The sequence below is a fragment of the Oncorhynchus clarkii genome, chromosome 26 (genome assembly GCF_045791955.1).
Source record: "Oncorhynchus clarkii lewisi isolate Uvic-CL-2024 chromosome 26, UVic_Ocla_1.0, whole genome shotgun sequence".
Classification (NCBI taxonomy): Eukaryota; Metazoa; Chordata; class Actinopteri; order Salmoniformes; family Salmonidae; genus Oncorhynchus; species Oncorhynchus clarkii.
The window spans coordinates 50,090,275-50,111,018 of NC_092172.1; the positions used below are offsets into that span (position 1 = coordinate 50,090,275).

Below are 20,744 nucleotides of genomic sequence, written 5' to 3' on the forward strand. Positions count from 1 at the left end.
GCTACATCACCTCAGTCTAGAAGCAGCAGCAGCTACATCCCCTCAGGCTAGAAGCAGCAGCAGCTACATCCCCTCAGGCTAGAAGCAGCAGCAGCAGCTACATCCCCTCAGTCTAGAAGCAGCAGCAGCTACATCACCTCAGTCTAGAAGCAGCAGCAGCAGCTACATCCCCTCAATCTAGAAGCAGCAGCAGCTACATCACCTCAGTCTAGAAGCAGCAGCAGCAGCTACATCCCCTCAGTCTAGAAGCAGCAGCAGCTACATCCCCTCAGGCTAAAAGCAGCAGCAGCTACATCCCCTCAGTCTAGAAGCAGCAGCAGCTACATCCCCTCAGTCTAGAAGCAGCAGCAGCTACATCACCTCAGTCTAGAAGCAGCAGCCACATCACCTCAGTCTAGAAGCAGCAGCAGCCACATCACCTCAGTCTAGAAGCAGCAGCAGCTACATCCCCTCAGTCTAGAAGCAGCAGCTACATCCCCTCAGTCTAGAAGCAGCAGCTACATCACCTCAGTCTAGAAGCAGCAGCAGCTACATCACCTCAGTCTAGAAGCAGCAGCTACATCCCCTCAGGCTAGAAGCAGCAGCTACATCACCTCAGTCTAGAAGCAGCAGCAGCTACATCCCCTCAGTCTAGAAGCAGCAGCTACATCCCCTCAGGCTAGAAGCAGCAGCTACATCACCTCAGTCTAGAAGCAGCAGCAGCTACATCACCTCAGTCTAGAAGCAGCAGCAGCTACATCACCTCAGGCTAGAAGCAGCAGCAGCTACATCACCTCAGTCTAGAAGCAGCAGCAGCAGCTACATCCCCTCAGTCTAGAAGCAGCAGCAGCTACATCACCTCAGGCTAGAAGCAGCAGCAGCTACATCACCTCAATCTAGAAGCAGCAGCAGCTACATCCCCTCAGTCTAGAAGCAGCAGCAGCTACATCACCTCAGGCTAGAAGCAGCAGCAGCTACATCACCTCAGTCTAGAAGCAGCAGCAGCTACATCACCTCAGTCTAGAAGCAGCAGCAGCTACATCACCTCAGTCTAGAAGCAGCAGCTACATCACCTCAGTCTAGAAGCAGCAGCTACATCACCTCAGTCTAGAAGCAGCAGCAGAAGCAGCAGCTACATCACCTCAGTCTAGAAGCAGCAACAGCAGCTACATCACCTCAGGCTAGAAGCAGCAGCAGCTACATCCCCTCAGTCTAGAAGCAGCAGCAGCTACATCACCTCAGTCTAGAAGCAGCAGCTACATCACCTCAGTCTAGAAGCAGCAGCTACATCACCTCAGTCTAGAAGCAGCAGCTACATCACCTCAGTCTAGAAGCAGCAGCAGCTACATCACCTCAGTCTAGAAGCAGCAGCAGCTACATCACCTCAGTCTAGAAGCAGCAGCAGCTACATCACCTCAGTCTAGAAGCAGCAGCAGCTACATCCCCTCAGTCTAGAAGCAGCAGCAGCTACATCACCTCAGTCTAGAAGCAGCAGCAGCTACATCCCCTCAGTCTAGAAGCAGCAGCAGCTACATCCCCTCAGTCTAGAAGCAGCAGCTACATCACCTCAGTCTAGAAGCAGCAGCAGCTACATCACCTCAGTCTAGAAGCAGCAGCAGCTACATCACCTCAGTCTAGAAGCAGCAGCAGCTACATCACCTCAGTCTAGAAGCAGCAGCAGCTACATCCCCTCAGTCTAGAAGCAGCAGCTACATCACCTCAGTCTAGAAGCAGCAGCTACATCCCCTCAGGCTAGAAGCAGCAACAGCAGCTACATCCCCTCAGGCTAGAAGCAGCAGCAGCTACATCACCTCAGTCTAGAAGCAGCAGCTACATCACCTCAGTCTAGAAGCAGCAGCTACATCCCCTCAGTCTAGAAGCAGCAGCAGCAGCTACATCACCTCAGTCTAGAAGCAGCAGCAGCTACATCCCCTCAGTCTAGAAGCAGCAGCAGCTACATCCCCTCAGTCTAGAAGCAGCAGCAGCAGCTACATCACCTCAGTCTAGAAGCAGCAGCAGCTACATCACCTCAGTCTAGAAGCAGCAGCTACATCACCTCAGTCTAGAAGCAGCAGCTACATCACCTCAGTCTAGAAGCAGCAGCAGCTACATCACCTCAGTCTAGAAGCAGCAGCAGCAGCTACATCCCCTCAGTCTAGAAGCAGCAGCAGCAGCTACATCCCCTCAGTCTAGAAGCAGCAGCAGCTACATCACCTCAGTCTAGAAGCAGCAGCGGCTACATCACCTCAGTCTAGAAGCAGCAGCAGCTACATCACCTCAGTCTAGAAGCAGCAGCAGCAGCTACATCCCCTCAGTCTAGAAGCAGCAGCTACATCACCTCAGTCTAGAAGCAGCAGCTACATCCCCTCAGTCTAGAAGCAGCAGCAGCTACATCACCTCAGTCTAGAAGCAGCAGCAGCAGCTACATCACCTCAGTCTAGAAGCAGCAGCAGCTACATCACCTCAGTCTAGAAGCAGCAGCTACATCCCCTCAGTCTAGAAGCAGCAGCAGCTACATCACCTCAGTCTAGAAGCAGCAGCAGCTACATCACCTCAGTCTAGAAGCAGCAGCTACATCACCTCAGTCTAGAAGCAGCAGCAGCTACATCCCCTCAGTCTAGAAGCAGCAGCAGCTACATCCCCTCAGGCTAGAAGCAGCAGCAGCAGCTACATCCCCTCAGTCTAGAAGCAGCAGCAGCTACATCACCTCAGTCTAGAAGCAGCAGCAGCAGCTACATCCCCTCAATCTAGAAGCAGCAGCAGCTACATCACCTCAGTCTAGAAGCAGCAGCAGCAGCTACATCCCCTCAGTCTAGAAGCAGCAGCAGCTACATCCCCTCAGGCTAAAAGCAGCAGCAGCTACATCCCCTCAGTCTAGAAGCAGCAGCAGCTACATCCCCTCAGTCTAGAAGCAGCAGCAGCTACATCACCTCAGTCTAGAAGCAGCAGCCACATCACCTCAGTCTAGAAGCAGCAGCAGCCACATCACCTCAGTCTAGAAGCAGCAGCAGCTACATCCCCTCAGTCTAGAAGCAGCAGCTACATCCCCTCAGTCTAGAAGCAGCAGCTACATCACCTCAGTCTAGAAGCAGCAGCAGCTACATCACCTCAGTCTAGAAGCAGCAGCTACATCCCCTCAGGCTAGAAGCAGCAGCTACATCACCTCAGTCTAGAAGCAGCAGCAGCTACATCCCCTCAGTCTAGAAGCAGCAGCTACATCCCCTCAGGCTAGAAGCAGCAGCTACATCACCTCAGTCTAGAAGCAGCAGCAGCTACATCACCTCAGTCTAGAAGCAGCAGCAGCTACATCACCTCAGGCTAGAAGCAGCAGCAGCTACATCACCTCAGTCTAGAAGCAGCAGCAGCAGCTACATCCCCTCAGTCTAGAAGCAGCAGCAGCTACATCACCTCAGGCTAGAAGCAGCAGCAGCTACATCACCTCAGTCTAGAAGCAGCAGCAGCTACATCCCCTCAGTCTAGAAGCAGCAGCAGCTACATCACCTCAGGCTAGAAGCAGCAGCAGCTACATCACCTCAGTCTAGAAGCAGCAGCAGCTACATCACCTCAGTCTAGAAGCAGCAGCAGCTACATCACCTCAGTCTAGAAGCAGCAGCTACATCACCTCAGTCTAGAAGCAGCAGCTACATCACCTCAGTCTAGAAGCAGCAGCAGAAGCAGCAGCTACATCACCTCAGTCTAGAAGCAGCAACAGCAGCTACATCACCTCAGGCTAGAAGCAGCAGCAGCTACATCCCCTCAGTCTAGAAGCAGCAGCAGCTACATCCCCTCAGTCTAGAAGCAGCAGCAGCTACATCACCTCAGTCTAGAAGCAGCAGCTACATCACCTCAGTCTAGAAGCAGCAGCTACATCACCTCAGTCTAGAAGCAGCAGCAGAAGCAGCAGCTACATCACCTCAGTCTAGAAGCAGCAACAGCAGCTACATCACCTCAGGCTAGAAGCAGCAGCAGCTACATCCCCTCAGTCTAGAAGCAGCAGCAGCTACATCACCTCAGTCTAGAAGCAGCAGCTACATCACCTCAGTCTAGAAGCAGCAGCTACATCACCTCAGTCTAGAAGCAGCAGCTACATCACCTCAGTCTAGAAGCAGCAGCTACATCACCTCAGTCTAGAAGCAGCAGCAGCTACATCACCTCAGTCTAGAAGCAGCAGCAGCTACATCACCTCAGTCTAGAAGCAGCAGCAGCTACATCACCTCAGTCTAGAAGCAGCAGCAGCTACATCCCCTCAGTCTAGAAGCAGCAGCAGCTACATCCCCTCAGTCTAGAAGCAGCAGCTACATCACCTCAGTCTAGAAGCAGCAGCAGCTACATCACCTCAGTCTAGAAGCAGCAGCAGCTACATCACCTCAGTCTAGAAGCAGCAGCAGCTACATCACCTCAGTCTAGAAGCAGCAGCAGCTACATCCCCTCAGTCTAGAAGCAGCAGCTACATCACCTCAGTCTAGAAGCAGCAGCTACATCCCCTCAGGCTAGAAGCAGCAACAGCAGCTACATCCCCTCAGGCTAGAAGCAGCAGCAGCTACATCACCTCAGTCTAGAAGCAGCAGCTACATCACCTCAGTCTAGAAGCAGCAGCTACATCCCCTCAGTCTAGAAGCAGCAGCTACATCCCCTCAGTCTAGAAGCAGCAGCAGCAGCTACATCACCTCAGTCTAGAAGCAGCAGCAGCTACATCCCCTCAGTCTAGAAGCAGCAGCAGCAGCTACATCACCTCAGTCTAGAAGCAGCAGCAGCTACATCACCTCAGTCTAGAAGCAGCAGCTACATCACCTCAGTCTAGAAGCAGCAGCTACATCACCTCAGTCTAGAAGCAGCAGCAGCTACATCACCTCAGTCTAGAAGCAGCAGCAGCAGCTACATCCCCTCAGTCTAGAAGCAGCAGCAGCAGCTACATCCCCTCAGTCTAGAAGCAGCAGCAGCAGCTACATCCCCTCAGTCTAGAAGCAGCAGCGGCTACATCACCTCAGTCTAGAAGCAGCAGCAGCTACATCACCTCAGTCTAGAAGCAGCAGCAGCAGCTACATCCCCTCAGTCTAGAAGCAGCAGCAGCAGCTACATCCCCTCAGTCTAGAAGCAGCAGCTACATCACCTCAGTCTAGAAGCAGCAGCTACATCCCCTCAGTCTAGAAGCAGCAGCAGCTACATCACCTCAGTCTAGAAGCAGCAGCAGCAGCTACATCACCTCAGTCTAGAAGCAGCAGCAGCAGCTACATCCCCTCAGTCTAGAAGCAGCAGCCACATCACCTCAGTCTAGAAGCAGCAGCTACATCCCCTCAGTCTAGAAGCAGCAGCAGCAGCTACATCCCCTCAGTCTAGAAGCAGCAGCTACATCCCCTCAGTCTAGAAGCAGCAGCTACATCACCTCAGTCTAGAAGCAGCAGCAGCAGCAGCTACATCCCCTCAGTCTAGAAGCAGCAGCAGCTACATCCCCTCAGTCTAGAAGCAGCAGCAGCAGCAGCTACATCCCCTCAGTCTAGAAGCAGCAGCAGCTACATCACCTCAGTCTAGAAGCAGCAGCAGCAGCTACATCCCCTCAGTCTAGAAGCAGCAGCAGCTACATCCCCTCAGTCTAGAAGCAGCAGCAGCTACATCCCCTCAGTCTAGAAGCAGCAGCAGCTACATCCCCTCAGTCTAGAAGCAGCAGCTACATCACCTCAGTCTAGAAGCAGCAGCAGCTACATCACCTCAGTCTAGAAGCAGCAGCAGCTACATCACCTCAGTCTAGAAGCAGCAGCAGCTACATCACCTCAGTCTAGAAGCAGCAGCAGCTACATCACCTCAGTCTAGAAGCAGCAGCAGCAGCTACATCCCCCTCAGTCTAGAAGCAGCAGCTACATCACCTCAGTCTAGAAGCAGCAGCAGCTACATCACCTCAATCTAGAAGCAGCAGCAGCTACATCCCCTCAGTCTAGAAGCAGCAGCAGCTACATCACCTCAGTCTAGAAGCAGCAGCAGCTACATCACCTCAGTCTAGAAGCAGCAGCAGCTACATCACCTCAGTCTAGAAGCAGCAGCAGCTACATCACCTCAGTCTAGAAGCAGCAGCAGCAGCTACATCCCCTCAGTCTAGAAGCAGCAGCAGCAGCTACATCCCCTCAGTCTAGAAGCAGCAGCAGCTACATCACCTCAGTCTAGAAGCAGCAGCAGCTACATCACCTCAGTCTAGAAGCAGCAGCAGCTACATCCCCTCAGTCTAGAAGCAGCAGCAGCTACATCCCCCTCAGTCTAGAAGCAGCAGCAGCTACATCACCTCAGTCTAGAAGCAGCAGCAGCAGCAGCAGCTACATCACCTCAGTCTAGAAGCAGCAGCTACATCACCTCAGTCTAGAAGCAGCAGCAGCTACATCACCTCAGTCTAGAAGCAGCAGCAGCAGCTACATCCCCTCAGTCTAGAAGCAGCAGCAGCAGCTACATCCCCTCAGTCTAGAAGCAGCAGCAGCTACATCACCTCAGTCTAGAAGCAGCAGCAGCTACATCACCTCAGTCTAGAAGCAGCAGCAGCTACATCACCTCAGTCTAGAAGCAGCAGCAGCAGCTACATCCCCTCAGTCTAGAAGCAGCAGCTACATCACCTCAGTCTAGAAGCAGCAGCTACATCCCCTCAGTCTAGAAGCAGCAGCAGCAGCTACATCCCCTCAGTCTAGAAGCAGCAGCTACATCCCCTCAGTCTAAAAGCAGCAGCAGCTACATCCCCTCAGTCTAAAAGCAGCAGCAGCTACATCACCTCAGTCTAGAAGCAGCAGCAGCTACATCACCTCAGTCTAGAAGCAGCAGCAGCAGCTACATCACCTCAGTCTAGAAGCAGCAGCAGCAGCTACATCCCCTCAGTCTAGAAGCAGCAGCCACATCACCTCAGTCTAGAAGCAGCAGCTACATCCCCTCAGTCTAGAAGCAGCAGCAGCAGCTACATCCCCTCAGTCTAGAAGCAGCAGCTACATCCCCTCAGTCTAGAAGCAGCAGCTACATCACCTCAGTCTAGAAGCAGCAGCAGCAGCAGCTACATCCCCTCAGTCTAGAAGCAGCAGCAGCTACATCCCCTCAGTCTAGAAGCAGCAGCAGCAGCAGCTACATCCCCTCAGTCTAGAAGCAGCAGCAGCTACATCACCTCAGTCTAGAAGCAGCAGCAGCAGCTACATCCCCTCAGTCTAGAAGCAGCAGCAGCTACATCCCCTCAGTCTAGAAGCAGCAGCAGCAGCAGCTACATCCCCTCAGTCTAGAAGCAGCAGCTACATCACCTCAGTCTAGAAGCAGCAGCAGCTACATCACCTCAGTCTAGAAGCAGCAGCAGCTACATCACCTCAGTCTAGAAGCAGCAGCAGCAGCTACATCCCCCTCAGTCTAGAAGCAGCAGCTACATCCACCTCAGTCTAGAAGCAGCAGCAGCTACATCACCTCAATCTAGAAGCAGCAGCAGCTACATCCCCTCAGTCTAGAAGCAGCAGCAGCTACATCACCTCAGTCTAGAAGCAGCAGCAGCTACATCACCTCAGTCTAGAAGCAGCAGCAGCTACATCACCTCAGTCTAGAAGCAGCAGCTACATCACCTCAGTCTAGAAGCAGCAGCAGCTACATCACCTCAGTCTAGAAGCAGCAGCAGCAGCTACATCCCCTCAGTCTAGAAGCAGCAGCAGCTACATCCCCTCAGTCTAGAAGCAGCAGCAGCTACATCACCTCAGTCTAGAAGCAGCAGCAGCTACATCACCTCAGTCTAGAAGCAGCAGCAGCTACATCCCCTCAGTCTAGAAGCAGCAGCAGCTACATCCCCTCAGTCTAGAAGCAGCAGCAGCTACATCCCCTCAGTCTAGAAGCAGCAGCAGCTACATCACCTCAGTCTAGAAGCAGCAGCTACATCACCTCAGTCTAGAAGCAGCAGCAGGCTGACAACATGAATGGGAGAGACCTACCGGCCTCCTAAAATGACCGAACCGACTCTGAGGGGAAAAAGTCACGATCAGACATCTGTAGTGTGTTTGATTTGGAAGCAGGTCTCCCCTGTTAGAACTACTGGGACATGTTACCTATGTTGTTGTTGAAGCCGGAGTCCTTGTCAGCCTCCCAAATGCCAGCCCTTTCCCCCTTTTTATAGTCCACTACTTTTGACCCAGGGGGCCTTTAGGGCTCTGGCCACAAGTAGTACACTGTTTAGGGCATAGGCTGCCATTTGTGACACACCCCTGGTTAACTGGTCTTATGAACATGGAGATCACAGGAGAGCTGGGACAAGGGCACGTTGTGTGGAACAGTGTGTGGTCACACAGCTGAAATACTGGGGAGGGAGGGAGGGGGGGAGGGAGGGAGGGGAGAGGGCGGGCGGGGGAGGGAGAGGGAGGGGAGAGGGCGGGAGGGGAGGGAGGGGGAGGGTTGGCACAGAAGAAATACGTCATTTGAAGGACCTGGAAAACGGCAGGGTGCTAATTGTCATGTGAGTGGGTCAACTTGTATATGTGATGATGATGTTAAGATTTGATGACACACACACACACACACACACACACACCCTGACACAGCATAGTCTCCATACCTCTCTGCTCTTCTCCTCTGCTCTTCTCCAGAATCTTTCATAGTATATAACCCCTGCTGGACCAGCCGTCACAGCCCGGCCATTGTTGTGTTTATTGGGATGGCAGTAGGGTAGCAGGAGATATCTACAGTCTAGCCCCGTCTGTGTCAGCACTCAGACAGAGGAGAATCTCAACTCCGTGAACCTCTCCAGCACTCAGACAGAGGAGAATCTCAACTCCGTGAACCTCTCCAGCATTCAGACAGAGGAGAATCTCAACTCCGTGAACCTCTCCAGCACTCAGACAGAGGAGAATCTCAACTCCGTGAACCTCTCCAGCACTCAGACAGAGGAGAATCTCAACTCCGTGAACCTCTCCAGCACTCAGACAGAGGAGAATCTCAACTCCGTGAACCTCTCCAGCCACGTTACTATGTGGAATGGTTTGCTCTTAGAATGGAAAATAAACTGACATGATACATAATGCAGTCTGTGCTCCGGGCTCCGTTCCCCTGGCAGTAGGACTTATTGAGTCACGTCCTCTGGGCTCTGTTCCCCTGGCAGTAGGCCTTAATGAGTCACGTCCCCTGGCAGTAGGATGTATTGAGCCACGTCCTCTGGGCACTGTTCCCCTGGCAGTAGGCTGTATTGAGCCACGTCCTCTGGGCTCCGTTCCCCTGGCAGTAGGATGTATTGAGCCACGTCCTCTGGGCTTCAGGCTCCGTTCCCCTGGCAGTAGGCCGTATTGAGCCACGTCCTCTGGGCTCCGTTCCCCTGACAGTAGGATGTATTGAGTCACGTCCTCTGGGCACTGTTCCCCTGGCAGTAGGCTGTATTGAGCCACGTCCTCTGGGCTCCGTTCGCCTGGCAGTAGGATGTATTGAGCCACGTCCTCTGGGCTTCAGGCTCCGTTCCCCTGGCAGTAGGATGTATTGAGCCACGTCCTCTGGGCTCCGTTCCCCTGGCAGTAGGCCGTATTGAGCCACGTCCTCTGGGCTCCGTTCCCCTGGCAGTAGGCTGTATTGAGTCACGTCCCCTGGCAGTAGGATGTATTGAGCCACGTCCTCTGGGCACTGTTCCCCTGGCAGTAGGCTGTATTGAGCCACGTCCTCTGGGCTCCGTTCCCCTGGCAGTAGGATGTATTGAGCCACGTCCTCTGGGCTTCAGGCTCCGTTCCCCTGGCAGTAGGCCGTATTGAGCCACCTCACCCGGTGCTCCGTTCCCCTGGCAGTAGGCCGTATTGAGTCACGTCCTCTGGGCTCCGTTCCCCTGGCAGTAGGCCGTATTGAGTCATGTCCTCTGGGCTCCGTTCCCCTGGCAGTAGGATGTATTGAGTCACGTCCTCTGGGCTCCGTTCCCCTGGGAGTAGGCCGTATTGAGCCACGTCCTCTCCATAGATATTTCTCCCTATGACCTGATGTTATTGACTAACTGATACTGTCACTTCTTTATCGTCCCACTAGCCTTCTCTCTCTCTCCTCTTCACTAAAGTATTCTCTCTCTCCTCCTCTCTCTCTCCTCTATTCACTAAAGTATTCTCTCTCTCTCCTCTTCACTAAAGTATTCTCTCTCTCTCCTCCTCTCTCTCTCTCTCTCTCCTCAATTCACTAAAGTATTCGCTCTCTCTCCTCCTCTCTCCTCTATTCACTAAAGTATTCTCTCTCTCTCCTCCTCTCTCTCTCTCTCTCCTCTATTCACTAAAGTATTCTCTCTCTCTCCTCCTCTCTCCTCTTCACTAAAGTATTCTCTCTCTCTCTCCACAGTAGAGGGAAGAAGCCCATCCTGATCCTGAGAACTCAGCTATCTGTCAGAGTCCACTCCATTCTAGGTAAGATCCCGCTCCTCCTTTTCCATCCCTCCGTCCCACTTGAAACGAAGTCCATATCATGAAGGCTTTATAGAACGTCCATGAAGCCCTCCTAAATGCTTCAAAAGCACTTCATAGATGCTGAGTGATTTCTGAACCATCTATATACACCTTATAAAGGGTTCAATATAACAGGGGGCCACCCTTATAAAGGGTTCAATATAACAGGGGGCCACCCTTATAAAGGGTTCAATATAACAGGGGGCCACCCTTATAAAGGGTTCAATATAACAGGGGGCCACCCTTATAAAGGGTTCAATATAACAGGGGGCCACCCTTATAAAGGGTTCAATATAACAGGGGGCCACCCTTATAAAGGGTTCAATATAACAGGGGGCCACCCTTATAAAGGGTTCAATATAACAGGGGGCCACCCTTATAAAGGGTTCAATATAACAGGGGGCCACCCTTACAAAGGGTTCAATATAACAGGGGGCCACCCTTATAAAGGGTTCAATATAACAGGGGGCCACCCTTATAAAGGGTTCAATATAACAGGGGGCCACCCTTATAAAGGGTTCAATATAACAGGGGGCCACCCTTATAAAGGGTTCAATATAACAGGGGGCCACCCTTACAAAGGGTTCAATATAACAGGGGGCCACCCTTATAAAGGGTTCAATATAACAGGGGGCCACCCTTATAAAGGGTTCAATATAACAGGGGGCCACCCTTACAAAGGGTTCAATATAACAGGGGGCCACCCTTATAAAGGGTTCAATATGTCTTTAGTTAGGATTCCTTTTCTCTCCGTCTGTAGCAGTGTGTATTTCCCATCTTTCCTATAATCTGTAATGGACCACCGTGGCCTCCAGTGACCAAGTCCCTAATGTCTTCCTATTCCCGATAAGGCTCTGGACAAAAGTAGTGTAGTGTAGTATATAAGGAATAGGCTGCCAGTTGGGATCCTTCCAGTAGCTTCCATTGGTCTCTATGAGATGTAACTCTCCATTTGGGATCCTTCCAGTAGCTTCCGTTGGTCTCTATGAGATGTAACTCTCCATTTGGGATCCTTCCAGTAGCTTCCGTTGGTCTCTATGAGATGTAACTCTCCATTTGGGATCCTTCCAGTAGCTTCCATTGGTCTCTGAGCTGTAACTCTCCACTTGTCACTGCGGCGCTGACATCATCATCATCACACTCCTCTTTTCCACTCCAGGCGTAAAACTGTTTTATTTTCCAAATGCATTGTGGGTAAGGGGGAAAAAAATGCCCCCGCCCGTCCAAGGCAGTAGTGTTTAACTGGCTCCGATGATTCTTCTGGAGTTTTCTTTCCTTCTAAACCCCCCCGACTCAGATCTTCCCCCTTTCCATTAATCCACCAGTGTTTCCAACCAGTGACGTCAGCAGCGGTCTAATGTTCTGCTGACTGCTGCAGTTTATTGTAGTAGGTGCAGCTGATGGCCGTATAATTACATAGTCATTTAAAAAAAAAACTTATGTCCCTTTTTAAATGTACTACCTCTGTACGAACTGTGATGCTGAAGTTGAGCTAGACTATATTTCCTTGTGGTTCAGGGAAAAAAAACATTGCTTGTTTGATGAGAAACCTTGCCTGAGACCTAAAGACTGAGGCTTCAGCTCAGCAGGCCTTGTATCAGCTCTCTGAGAGGATGTCAAGGCTTCAGCTCAGCAGGCCTTGTATCAGCTCTCTGAGAGGATGTCAAGGCTTCAGCTCAGCAGGCCTTGTATCAGCTCTCTGAGAGAATGTCAAGGCTTCAGCTCAGCAGGCCTTGTATCAGCTCTCTGAGAGGATGTCAAGGCTTCAGCTCAGCAGGCCGACACAGTCTTCAAACACGTATACCCGTGGTTCTGGACTGGTCCGGAACACGTGTGTGTATATACCAGTGGTTCTGGACTGGTCCGGAACACGTGTGTGTATACACCAGTGGTTCTGGACCGGTCCGGAACACGTGAGCACACTGAGACCTGACTCAGACCACCCATAGAGGGAGAGACAGAGACAGAGATGGGTAGTGCCAAGTGTAAACAAACAAGATGCCAAGTCATTATACCTTGGAGCTGTAGCAGAGTGGCTTTGTGTGTACTGTAGTTTAGTATAACTTCAAGTCATTATACCTTGGAGCTGTGACAGAGTGGCTTTGTGTGTACTGTAGTTTAGTATAACTTCAAGTCATTATACCTTGGAGCTGTGACAGAGTGGCTTTGTGTGTACTGTAGTTTAGTATAACTTCAAGTCATTATACCTTGGAGCTGTGACAGAGTGGCTTTGTGTGTACTGTAGTTTAGTATAACTTCAAGTCATTATACCTTGGAGCTGTGACAGAGTGGCTTTGTGTGTACTGTAGTTTAGTATAACTTCAAGTCATTATACCTTGGAGCTGTGACAGAGTGGCTTTGTGTGTACTGTAGTTTAGTATAACTTCAAGTCATTATACCTTGGAGCTGTAGCAGAGTGGGCGAGATGCTGACATGGGATTATTCATTTCCTACTTCTTAAAGTGGCTTTGTGTGTACTGTAGTTTAGGTTAACTCCTCCTGACTTGTCCAGGCCTGTAGCTCTGACAGTCTGTTCCCTACTGTTCCACAGGGTTATAGTATGAAGCTGGCCCCCTTTTCCCTACTGTTCCACAGGGTTATAGTATGGAGCTGGCCCCCTGTTCCCTACTGTTCCACAGGGTTATAGTATGGAGCTGGCCCCCTGTTCCACAGGGTTATAGTATGGAGCTGGCCCCCTGTTCCACAGGGTTATAGTATGGAGCTGGCCCCCTGTTCCACAGGGTTATAGTATGGAGCTGGCCCCCTGTTCCCTACTGTTCCACGGGGTTATAGTATGGAGCTGGCCCCCTGTTCCCTACTGTTCCACAGGGTTATAGTATGAAGCTGGCCCCCTGTTCCCTACTGTTCCACAGGGTTATAGTATGGAGCTGGCCCCCTGTTCCACAGGGTTATAGTATGGAGCTGGCCCCCTGTTCCCTACTGTTCCACAGGGTTATAGTATGGAGCTGGCCCCCTGTTCCCTACTGTTCCACAGGGTTATAGTATGAAGCTGGCCCCCTGTTCCCTACTGTTCCACAGGGTTATAGTATGGAGCTGGCCCCCTGTTCCCTACTGTTCCACAGGGTTATAGTGTGGAGCTGGCCCCCTGTTCCCTACTGTTCCACAGGGTTATAGTATGGAGCTGGCCCCCTGTTCCCTACTGTTCCACAGGGTTATAGTGTGGAGCTGGCCCCCTGTTCCCTACTGTTCCACAGGGTTATAGTATGGAGCTGGCCCCCTGTTCCCTACTGTTCCACAGGGTTATAGTATGAAGCTGGCCCCCTGTTCCCTACTGTTCCACAGGGTTATAGTATGGAGCTGGCCCCCTGTTCCCTACTGTTCCACAGGGTTATAGTGTGGAGCTGGCCCCCTGTTCCCTACTGTTCCACAGGGTTATAGTGTGGAGCTGGCCCCCTGTTCCCTACTGTTCCACAGGGTTATAGTATGGAGCTGGCCCCCTGTTCCCTACTGTTCCACAGGGTTATAGTATGGAGCTGGCCCCCTGTTCCACAGGGTTATAGTATGGAGCTGGCCCCCTGTTCCCTACTGTTCCACAGGGTTATAGTATGGAGCTGGCCCCCTGTTCCCTACTGTTCCACAGGGTTATAGTATGGAGCTGGCCCCCTGTCCCCTACTGTTCCACAGGGTTATAGTATGGAGCTGGCCCCCTGTTCCACAGGGTTATAGTATGGAGCTGGCCCCCTGTTCCACAGGGTTATAGTATGGAGCTGGCCCCCTGTTCCACAGGGTTATAGTGTGGAGCTGGCCCCCTGTTCCACAGGGTTATAGTATGGAGCTGGCCCCCTGTTCCACAGGGTTATAGTATGGAGCTGGCCCCCTGTTCCCTACTGTTCCACAGGGTTATAGTATGGAGCTGGCCCCCTGTTCCACAGGGTTATAGTGTGGAGCTGGCCCCCTGTTCCACAGGGTTATAGTATGGAGCTGGCCCCCTGTTCCACAGGGTTATAGTATGGAGCTGGCCCCCTGTTCCACAGGGTTATAGTATGGAGCTGGCCCCCTGTTCCACAGGGTTATAGTATGGAGCTGGCCCCCTGTTCCACAGGGTTATAGTATGGAGCTGGGCCCCTGTTCCCTACTGTTCCACAGGGTTATAGTATGGAGCTGGCCCCCTGTTCCCTACTGTTCCACAGGGTTATAGTATGGAGCTGGCCCCCTGTTCCCTACTGTTCCACAGGGTTATAGTATGGAGCTGGCCCCCTGTTCCACAGGGTTATAGTATGGAGCTGGCCCCCTGTTCCCTACTGTTCCACAGGGTTATAGTATGGAGCTGGCCCAGCTGACTCAGGAAGTGACTGTACAGTTGTAGTCTAGCTGACTCAGGAAGTGACTGTACAGTTGTAGTCTAGCTGACTCAGGAAGTGACTGTACAGTTGTAGTCTAGCTGACTCAGGAAGTGACTGTGCAGTTGTAGTCCAGCTGACTCAGGAAGTGACTGTGCAGTTGTAGTCTAGCTGACTCAGGAAGTGACTGTACAGTTGTAGTCTAGCTGACTCAGGAAGTGACTGTACAGTTGTAGTTGAGTCAGGAAGTGACTGTATTGTCCGTGAGGTTAAAGTGTGAGGGTCAATCCCCAACCTAACCTAACCCTAACCTCTGCAGTCATCGGTTGACTAAACGGTTGGAGACCTATGTTGCATATTGTTTTCACAGGTCATGTGTCTGATGGCTAGGCGTGCGATACATTCTTCTAGCCCCTGTTCTATCAAACTCTGTTCAGCGTGGGTAATGATTTGGATAGACGTTTCCTTTTTGTTAAAAGACGTTCCTGTGGAGAGTTTGTCCAGGTGGTTATTGCAGACTGAGTGAACAGGAGAGTATCTTTTTAAGTGAAGAGAGAAATGTGGTTCACCCTGAAAGACTGCTTCTTTATATAGGTCAACAACACCTGCCCGTACTGGATCAACAATATTCAACAGTATTCTGTAGCTCTGACAGCTCTGTCTGACTCTATACACTAGAGGGAAGAATGTGGGGAGCTTGGCGACGTCTTACTGCTACCCCCTGTATTGATGCACAGACAATGTTTGCTTCTCAAATGGAGCACTATTCCCTATATAGTGCACTACATTAGACCAGAGCCCTATTCCCTATATAGTGCACTACTATAGACCAGAGCCCTATTCCCTATATAGTGGTACTACTATAGACCAGAGCCCATTCCCTATATAGTGCACTACTTTAGACCAGGGCCCTATTCCCTATATAGTGCACTACATTAGACCAGAGCCCTATTCCCTATATAGTGGTACTACTATAGACCAGAGCCCTATTCCCTATATAGTGGTACTACTATAGACCAGAGCCCATTCCCTATATAGTGCACTACATTAGACCAGAGCCCTATTCCCTATATAGTGCACTACTATAGACCAGAGCCCTATTCCCTATATAGTGGTACTACTATAGACCAGAGCCCATTCCCTATATAGTGCACTACATTAGACCAGAGCCCTATTCCCTATATAGTGCACTACTATAGACCAGAGCCCTATTCCCTATATAGTGGTACTACTATAGACCAGAGCCCATTCCCTATATAGTGCACTACATTAGACCAGAGCCCTATTCCCTATATAGTGCACTACTATAGACCAGAGCCCTATTCCCTATATAGTGGTACTACTATAGACCAGAGCCCATTCCCTATATAGTGCACTACATTAGACCAGGGCCCATTCCCTATATAGTGCACTACATTAGACCAGGGCCCTATTCCCTATATAGTGCACTACTTTAGACCAGAGCCCTATTCCCTATATAGTGGTACTACTATAGACCAGAGCCCTATTCCCTATATAGTGGTACTACTATAGACCAGACCCCTATTCCCTATATAGTGGTACTACTATAGACCAGAGCCCTATTCCCTATATAGTAGTACTACTATAGACCAGAGCCCTATTCCCTATATAGTGGTACTACTATAGACCAGAGCCCTATTCCCTATATAGTGGTACTACTATAGACCAGAGCCCTATTCCCTATATAGTGCATTACTTTTGAACAGAGCCTGGCACTATATAGAGTATAATTTGGAACGCAGGCAATACTCCTTGGGAAGTTGAACGGTTTCCCCCAACTCATTTTGTTAGCAGCTGACTGGCTATTCTGAAATGACTCGGTCACTGTTGATACTGAGGTTTTATATCCACTATTCTGAAATGACTCGGTCACTGTTGATACTGAGGTTTTATATCCACTATTCTGAAATGACTCGGTCACTGTTGATACTGAGGTTTTATATCCACTATTCTGAAATGACTCGGTCACTGTTGATACTGAGGTTTTATATCCACTATTCTGAAATGACTCGGTCACTGTTGATACTGAGGTTTTATATCCACTATTCTGAAATGACTCGGTCACTGTTGATACTGAGGTTTTATATCCACTATTCTGAAATGACTCGGTCACTGTTGATACTGAGGTTTTATATCCACTATTCTGAAATGACTCGGTCACTGTTGATACTGAGGTTTTATATCCACTATTCTGAAATGACTCGGTCACTGTTGATACTGAGGTTTTATATCCACTATTCTGAAATGACTCGGTCACTGTTGATACTGGGGTTTTATATCCACTATTCTGAAATGACTCGGTCACTGTTGATACTGGGGTTTTATATCCACTATTCTGAAATGACTCGGTCACTGTTGGTACTGAGGTTTTATATCCACTATTCTGAAATGACTCGGTCACTGTTGATACTGAGGTTTTATATCCACTATTCTGAAATGACTCGGTCACTGTTAATACTGAGGTTTTATATCCACTATTCTGAAATGACTCGGTCACTGTTGATACTGAGGTTTTATATCCACTATTCTGAAATGACTCGGTCACTGTTGATACTGAGGTTTAATATCCACTATTCTGAAATGACTCGGTCACTGTTGATACTGGGGTTTTATATCCACTATTCTGAAATGACTCGGTCACTGTTGATACTGTAAGGAGGTTTAATCATGAGACTTTGAAAAGAAACCTTTCTCTTTCTTAGAGGGAGGAGTGTTTTAAATGTTTACTGCTTCCACTGTTTCTCCATGTTGTTTATTTTATTTTGAGTTCTCTAGGAGTGACTCACATCCTGGTTTGGTTTCCCTTTCTGGTTTCCCTCTTCAAGTAGATGAGGCTTTCCCCTCCTTTTTCTTTTCCTGTGAGTAGAGCTGGCTTCCCTCTTCAAGTAGAAAGGGTTTTCCTGTGAGTAGAGCTGGCTTCCCTCCAAGTAGGAGAGGGTTTTCCTGTGAGTAGAGCTGGCTTCCCTCCAAGTAGGAGAGGGTTTTACTGTGAGTAGAGCTGGCTTCCCTCCAAGTAGAGGTGGGTTTTCCTGTGAGTAGAGATGGCTTCCCTCCAAGTAAGAGAGGGTTTTACTGTGAGTAGAGCTGGCTTCCCTCCAAGTAGGAGAGGGTTTTACTGTGAGTAGAGCTGGCTTCCCTCCAAGTAGGAGAGGGTTTTCCTGTGAGTAGAGCTGGCTTCCCTCCAAGTAGGAGAGGGTTTTCCTGTGAGTAGAGCTGGCTTCCCTCTGTGAGTAGAGTAATCTGGTCATCTTTTACCATCAGCACAGCTATCAGTCTATGTAGTAGTCTACATAGTGACCATACATACCATAGTAATATGACTGAGTAGTCTACATAGTGATATGACTGAGTAGTCTACATAGTAATATGACTGAGTAGTCTACATAGTGACCATACATACCATAGTAATATGACTGAGTAGTCTACATAGTGACCATACATACCATAGTAATAGGACTGAGTAGTCTACATAGTGACCATACATACCATAGTAATATATGACTGAGTAGTCTACATAGTGACCATACATACCATAGTAATATGACTGAGTAGTCTACATAGTGACCATACATACCATAGTAATATGACTGAGTAGTCCTCATAGTGACCATACATACCATAGTAATATATGACTGATTAGTCTACATAGTGACCATACATACCATAGTAATATGACTGAGTAGTCTACATAGTGACCATACATACCATAGTAATATGACTGAGTAGTCTACATAGTGACCATACATACTGTAGTAATATGACTGAGTAGTCTACATAGTGGTATGACTGAGTAGTCTACATAGTAATATGACTGAGTAGTCTACATAGTGACCATACATACTGTAGTAATATGACTGAGTAGTCTACATAGTGGTATGACTGAGTAGTCTACATAGTAATATGACTGAGTAGTCTACATAGTGACCATACATACCATAGTAATATGACTGAGTAGTCTACATAGTGACCATACATACCATAGTAATATGACTGAGTAGTCTACATAGTGACCATACATACTGTAGTAATATGACTGAGTAGTCTACATAGTGATATGACTGAGTAGTCTACATAGTGATATGACTGAGTAGTCTACATAGTGACCATACATACCATAGTAATATGACTGAGTAGTCTACATAGTGACCATACATACCATTGTAATATGACTGAGTAGTCTACATAGTAATATGACTGAGTAGTCTACATAGTGGTATGACTGAGTAGTCTACATAGTAATATGACTGAGTAGTCTACATAGTGACCATACATACCATAGTAATATGACTGAGTAGTCTACATAGTGACCATACATACCATAGTAATATGACTGAGTAGTCTACATAGTGACCATACATACCATAGTAATATGACTGAGTAGTCTACATAGTGACCATACATACCATAGTAATATGACTGAGTAGTCTACATAGTGACCATACATACCATAGTAATATGACTGAGTAGTCTACATAGTGACCATACATACTGTAGTAATATGACTGAGTAGTCTACATAGTAATATGACTGAGTAGTCTACATAGTGACCATACATACCATAGTAATATGACTGAGTAGTCTACATAGTGACCATACATACCATAGTAATATGACTGAGTAGTCTACATAGTGATATGACTGAGTAGTCTACATAGTAATATGACTGAGTAGTCTACATAGTGATATGACTGAGTAGTCTACATAGTGATATGACTGAGTAGTCTACATAGTGATATGACTGAGTAGTCTACATAGTGATATGACTGAGTAGTCTACATAGTGATATGACTGAGTAGTCTACATAGTAATATGACTGAGTAGTCTACATAGTAATATGACTGAGTAGTCTACATAGTGACCATACATACTGTAGTAATATGACTGAGTAGTCTACATAGTGGTATGACTGAGTAGTCTACATAGTAATATGACTGAGTAGTCTACATAGTGACCATACATACCATAGTAATATGACTGAGTAGTCTACATAGTGACCATACATACCATAGTAATATGACTGAGTAGTCTACATAGTGACCATACATACTGTAGTAATATGACTGAGTAGTCTACATAGTGATATGACTGAGTAGTCTACATAGTGATATGACTGAGTAGTCTACATAGTGACCATACATACTGTAGTAATATGACTGAGTAGTCTACATAGTGGTATGACTGAGTAGTCTACATAGTAATATGACTGAGTAGTCTACATAGTGACCATACATACCATAGTAATATGACTGAGTAGTCTACATAGTGACCATACATACCATAGTAATATGACTGAGTAGTCTACATAGTGACCATACATACTGTAGTAATATGACTGAGTAGTCTACATAGTGATATGACTGAGTAGTCTACATAGTGATATGACTGAGTAGTCTACATAGTGACCATACATACCATAGTAATATGACTGAGTAGTCTACATAGTGACCATACATACCATTGTAATATGACTGAGTAGTCTACATAGTAATATGACTGAGTAGTCTACATAGTGGTATGACTGAGTAGTCTACATAGTAATATGACTGAGTAGTCTACATAGTGACCATACATACCATAGTAATATGACTGAGTAGTCTACATAGTGACCATACATACCATAGTAATATGACTGAGTAGTCTACATAGTGACCATACATACCATAGTAATATGACTGAGTAGTCTACATAGTGACCATACATACCATAGTAATATGACTGAGTAGTCTACATAGTGACCATACATACCATAGTAATATGACTGAGTAGTCTACATAGTGACCATACATACTGTAGTAATATGACTGAGTAGTCTACATAGTAATATGACTGAGTAGTCTACATAGTGACCATACATACCATAGTAATATGACTGAGTAGTCTACATAGTGACCATACATACCATAGTAATATGACTGAGTAGTCTACATAGTGATATGACTGAGTAGTCTACATAGTAATATGACTGAGTAGTCTACATAGTGATATGACTGAGTAGTCTACATAGTGATATGACTGAGTAGTCTACATAGTGATATGACTGAGTAGTCTACATAGT

The 20,744-nt window shown here is 48.3% G+C and overlaps 1 protein-coding gene across 7 annotated transcripts in view; it reads left to right on the plus strand.

The window, feature by feature from the left end:
* Positions 1-20,744, plus strand: part of LOC139385248 (FH1/FH2 domain-containing protein 1-like) — a 172,313-nt gene that overhangs the window by 17,596 nt on the left and 133,973 nt on the right. For all 7 annotated transcript variants that reach the window (XM_071130399.1, XM_071130401.1, XM_071130402.1 and 4 more), the window contains exon 3: positions 10,264-10,328. In XM_071130399.1, coding sequence (XP_070986500.1) covers positions 10,264-10,328 — 65 coding nt within the window. The remainder of the gene's footprint in view (positions 1-10,263; positions 10,329-20,744) is intronic.